The 5,792-nt window shown below is 46.3% G+C and overlaps 1 protein-coding gene across 1 annotated transcript in view; it reads right to left on the minus strand.

The window, feature by feature from the left end:
* Window positions 1-2,650, minus strand: part of LOC104491585 (catenin alpha-1-like) — a gene marked incomplete at its 3' end in the record, with an annotated part of 14,696 nt that extends 12,046 nt beyond the window's left edge. Inside the window, exons 1-2 of the mRNA XM_010134032.1 lie at window positions 2,537-2,650; window positions 1,326-1,521 (exon numbers count right to left, since the gene is read on the minus strand). Of these exons, the coding sequence (XP_010132334.1) occupies window positions 1,326-1,521; window positions 2,537-2,641 (301 nt within the window). The remainder of the gene's footprint in view (window positions 1-1,325; window positions 1,522-2,536) is intronic.
* Window positions 2,651-5,792: the final 3,142 nt, after the last annotated feature.

A 5,792-nucleotide genomic window follows, 5' to 3' on the forward strand; every position in this document is an offset into this window, starting at 1 on the left:
GCCACAACTGCACCCGTACAAAGGGCGGAGGGTACCAGTCAAACTTCAGAGAATCACTCCAGTCTAACCACCGTCCACCCAGCTTCAGAGAACAGACATAGCTTCTTTGCTGCGCACCACGGAGCACGCACACGGCAAGAACACCAAGGCGGGAAGTTACTTCACATCCCCCAACAACAATCGACAGAGCAGGGTGGTTTTGGCATCAAGTCCGTGTGTTGTCTCAAAACCAAGCAGCAGTGAAGAAACAAGTGAAAAGGTCACCCTGAAGGTTTTTAGATCAGTCTCTCCTTCCTACCAGCTTCTCACTGTAACATGCAACTACAGATTTAGCTGATGGCACTTGCCAACCCCGAGGGCAGAGTACAGCCCCCTTGCTCTCTAACGTCACTAAAGTCCTTTGCAGGTACCCAGAGCTAAGCTCTAACTCTCAATTTTGAGCAGCAATCAAGCAAGCACCAAGACTTAAAGGCTTCAGGTCAAAGGGGTCTCTTCTGCCGTTGTTTGTTGTTGCTGTTAAATTAAGCCAACTCAATTAGCCTCTTTATACTGCTGCCTTCTTACGCTGACAGACCAAGAAAGATCAACCAGGCCTGTCCAGAACTTAGAACCATTTTCAACTAATATTCCATCACTGTGCAACTTCGGCTACAAACAAGTAATTAATGCTAATGAGTTTTCCTTTTTTTGCAGCAGCAGCCATCACCATTAATACCAGTTGACTGGGTTTCACTGAAGCACAGAAAAGGCTCATGACTGGAAGAATGATAAATGATTTATGAGCAACAATATTTACTTAAGACTAAGCCAGCTCCATGGGCTTTTCTTGCAGGTCTCCTCCAAGAAAGTAAAAGAGAAAATGATAAAAACCAACACTCGCTGTGGGGGAGGAAGTCTGGAATATTTAATGAAAGTCCTCGCATTCTTTTTGTTGCTGTTTACATTTTGCATATTCAAGACACCCGGCTCTGTCAAGCTGACGCTCAGTTCTTCCTCCTACAATGCGGCTTTGTGTTCGTTCACATATTGCAGAAGTTATGGACATTTGAGAGATAGTTCCATAATGCTTACAGGTGGGGTTTTAGGCTAACCAAGTTTCAGGCTCTTCAAAGAGCCAGCCCTTCTGCTTCTCTCCATCTCTGCTTGGCACATCCCATCTCGAGGTCTGCCCAGTTCATACTATTCCTCAAGGAAACCAGCAAGACAAGGCAAGAATCCACGAGTGGCACAGAGTGATTAGAACTAACAGCAAAAGGGAAACAGGAACAGTTCTACCTGCTCTGTGACCTCATCATTTCACACGCCATCAGAAACACAGCTCTCACCTTGCTTACGAACATCTTCCACAGCCGCCACCAGCTCCTCTTTCAGGAACTGGCTCTCTTTCGCAATTTTGTCTCCTTTCTCCAGGAAATTCTCTGTTGCTTGTTCAACTGAAGCAGCCAAAACATGGGCCTTTTTAGAACGCCCTCGCTTTTTATTAGAGGGGCCCTTGTTGCTGGTGTTAACCAGTGTTGTTACCTGCAGGCATAGATGGAGGGGAAAAAAAACAAACACGAGGAGTTTATCAATGACAGCAAGGACACGTGTATTTTTTTTCTTCCAGACAGCATATGCTAATACTAGCACTATTACCAGCATCAAAGGTTAAACTCAAACAAGTGTTTTTCACGTCTCTTTAACCATTACCAGGCTTCTTGATGCCTTACAAATTCATTATAAATTCAGCTAAACTGCTCAGAGGGTTTTCCTAGCAGCAGCAGATCTGAAAATTTTATTTGAAGAATTGAGATCCATTTGTATTTTTGATAAATGGCAACCTCAGAAACAGGCCAGAGCTATTTGGCACCACATAAAATGAAAACAAGTTGGGGATAATTAGTATGGGATAGTTCTCCAGGCATAAAGGATCCCAAACAAGGTTGAAGCCATTATCTACAGAAAACTGGCAAGAATCTTTTGCAGTCCAAACCAGTGTTACAGCCAGTGCACTAAATGCAGAGCAAAGGACTTCCAAGAGCTCATTAATTCCCTAAAACAACCAAAACTGAACTCTCACAATCCTCCTGCAATCAACAAATACTTCCAAGTTTTATGCTGTAGACTGAAACCCTGCTAGGAGCTGCTCACCAGCAGCCAGATGGCCATCAGGTACTCCGTTAGCTCCAGATCAGGATCCATCAGATGCAGACAGACATTACAAAATCCATACACGCTTTTCCATTTGCCTTTTTTTCCTCCCTCCTTTCCTTTTTGTTCAGTCTAGGAAAAGGCAGACCAAGCTACTTCAGAGGGACATTAAATTACAACACTAAAAATATCACTGCTCCGGAAAGCCCAAGGACTGCAGACACCCTCAGAGCTGAATCCATCTTCTCAGGAGGTTGATTCCGAGAGGGAAAGGCATCAGTTGGAAACGTCACTTGGGCACTTTTTTCCACCTTTAGTTTTATAGTTACGCTTTGAAAGTTATTTAATTGAAACAACACATCAAAATAGGTGATCGTCCTTATGAAGGGGATCTTTTTTTTCCTACCTGTGTAACAAGAGGCTCAAGTAGTCTTTCAACCGCCAGCGTTCTTATTTCCAAGCTTTTGGGGTCCCATTTGAAGTTGACGTTGCCTGCAGTAACAGCAGTCATTTCTAGAAGGAGAAGAGAGCTATATGAATATCATTTGGGTTTTTTTATTAACACTCTTGGAATGAATTTAAAAATAAATTGAAACCGAGGCTATTAAACACACAACATGGCCATTCAGTTATACTGTCTCTGGAAACATCAGTTTTGTTAAACCAGTTTCTAACTCAACTCATTTGACCTACCTGTTCATCTAATGCACCTCTGGAGTACAAAGGGAAAATAATGAATATAACCCTTACAGAGCCAGAAAATCCAGTTGGTTCCTATTTAGCAGATCGCGTATCTACTACCCTTCCCCTTAATATTTACATAGGGCGGAAAAGCAGATTTGCACAAAGAGAACTGGTAAAAGCTGTCCCTGAGCTGCTCCTTCCCATTACAGTTTTATATCGACATCCCAGTGGACAAATATGATTATGAACTAAAACAGCTTTGCTTCTGAACTGGGTAGTCTAAAAAAGCCAGCAATAATAATTCACTACAATAGATCACTACACTAACACTGTGATGCTGTACAGCACAAAGGAATAACCAGAACCACAATTTTATTGAAAAATGGATTTAAAGTATTCACAGGTCCATAAGACCAGTTCATACCACTTCAGACTTCATAGATTCCAGCTCTTCCTGCTTTAGGTTGCCCTCAAAAGACAACATTAGGCTAAACCCCCACTTGTAACTTCGTATTTTTAAAGAGTCAGGAAGGGAAATACACTTCCACAGTCTCCTTCCACCCCTTTTCCTAACCCCCTGCTGCTGAAGTTCTTTAAAAAGCTTATTAGCCTGTATGTTTAATCTTCCTCTGGACAGGGCACTGCCTGCACGGCATCTCCGCAGACGGATTGCTCTGACAGCGCCAGATGTCCCCACGCTGCCAGCACAGCATCCTGCCATTTTTAAGAAGCAGGAGGCAAGGCACTGGTTTTGGGAGCCAACGATGTTCACAACACATACCAACGACCAACTGTTTTATACGGACACTGACAGTTAAACAGGCAGAAACAGCCCAGCCTTGGCCACTCGCTTCCCACTACAGAGTAAAATCCCTCGGGCACTGAGAGGGCGGAAAAAAGCCAGGGCTCAGCATCGCCTGGCTTCAATCAACAGCACCATCCCGGCAGGCTGATCCCGGGTGGTCCCATAGGTTCTCTCACCCCATGGACACAATATGAGTACTCGCTACGCTGCTGAAGACACACCTTTGCCCAGAGAAGCCTCACGCTGCCCTGGGCTGAAGCACAACCTTGCAAGGCACAAAGCAGGACCACTCTCCCAACCTGTGTGCAGCTTTCCACTTAAGCCCACGCCACTGGAGAGAAAGAAAACAAGAGAACAGGAAGAGAACTTGCTATCCCTCTCTTCCTATCACCTCCTCTTTCTTTTGCTGGTCCAGCTTTCCACTGGCTTGTGCTACAGCCCAGATGCTGGCCTGGGACAAGCTGTGAAATGCCCTTCACCCCCCTGGGAACATCCCACCCTCCACAAGGACCGTCCCTGTTTCATTCCCCCTGATTAGCTCAGTGTGAATGCTACCTACGTAAGCAGCCAAGAAAAATAATGCTGAAAGCCTTGATGGTTTCTGAGAAAGCCCATCCAGTTTCTGGGTAAAAGCTGCTTCTATATATTTAATGCTGTTACGCCTCTCGCAGAGACAAAGAGCAGGACGAGGTAACCGTGAGAAGATACATTAATTGTATGAGTAGGATAATGAAGGCAATTCATCTGAAACCACGTTAGCGTGATAGCTCACGAATCGGCCCAAAGTAATGGGCTATAAAACCACTTAGTACGAACTCTATGGAAATTCGTCTAGAAAGCCTAAGGTCGATACCAAACACACTGTTTGGGAACAACGACTCGGGATCATTTGTACAGGGTAGTAAATATGTTTACTCGGTTAAATTCTTGTGAGTAATTCAGGAACAGGCGACAGCGTACCAGCATGTGGGGCAACAGGTGGGTTTGGGGCATAAAAGGACGACTGCCAGGGCCACATTAGAGCACCCACCACGAGAACACCCTAATTCCGTGTCTTGTCCCCAGGACTGCTCAAGCTCTTGCCTTGCTGAATTCAAACACAGTAACAGGGAAAAACACAAGCCAGAGGGTATCGTAGAAGAGGACTTCATCGGGGCCTCTTGGAGGGCACCCAACGATTCCCACGATGCCTGCAGCATCTCATGAATAAGAGGACATCCTCTGGAAGACAGACCTAACCACAGGCCAGGGTAGCAGTGGCTTCAGACATGGCAAGGGGGTCTCCATGCCACAGACCTACCACGCACAGGAGCATAAGAGCATCAGCAGCACACATGCTCAGAGCAGGAGTTTCAGGGACCAAGCAGCACAGACCATGCAGCGGAAGAGAGCAAGCAACACTGAATCTGAAGTGCTGGAATATATAGAAAGGCATTGCCGCACAAGGAGCTGTGGTTGCCCAGCCTGTGGTTTCATAAGCAGCAGGAAAGCTGCTTAAAATCCAACGATCATCCTCCCACACCCCTCTAGGAACTCATTCCTGTCTTCACATCACACCCCCTCTGCACTGGCACCGCTTTCCCCACGGCTGAGCGATTAACCAGATGGGGAAGAACGGATTTGGCTAGAGGGAAAGAAACCCAGTTTTGCAGGGTGGGCTGAGATCCCCATCTGGTTCACCATGCCACCACCAATACCGCTGCGAGCGGAACCGGCGACGGCAGAGCTCTTCAAGTGAGAACAGGGGGCAGAGGTGGATGTCAGAGCCAAGCTGACCCAGCCATCCCTGAAAACAGCATCGAGCAGAGCTGCTGCAGAGAGCGGGAAGCGTCCCGGCACAGCTAACGCTCAGACCGTGATGTCCCAACCTTAAATCAAGCTCACAGCCCAGTACATTAACTGCAAACCCTTCTGGTTATTACACTGGTCGTGACGGTGCTCATTATTGTCGTAGATGGTTCAAGGGTAATGTGATTGTAGCTTACTGGGGTTTAGTGAGCTTGAAGGAGACGAGGGTGAGGAAAGAAAAGGAGTTTAAAGTCACCATTTAGAGATTTCCCTGTTGCCTCCAGAAGCTTCACTGTTTCCAGCCAACCAGCAGCTCTGCCAGCAGAGCCATCCCAGGACAGCCTGCCCCTTGCAAGACCTCAGCAAAAGCTAAGGATAAAGAACA

This window comes from Buceros rhinoceros, unplaced genomic scaffold (genome assembly GCF_000710305.1).
Source record: "Buceros rhinoceros silvestris isolate BGI_N320 unplaced genomic scaffold, ASM71030v1 scaffold5064, whole genome shotgun sequence".
NCBI lineage: Eukaryota > Metazoa > Chordata > Aves > Bucerotiformes > Bucerotidae > Buceros > Buceros rhinoceros.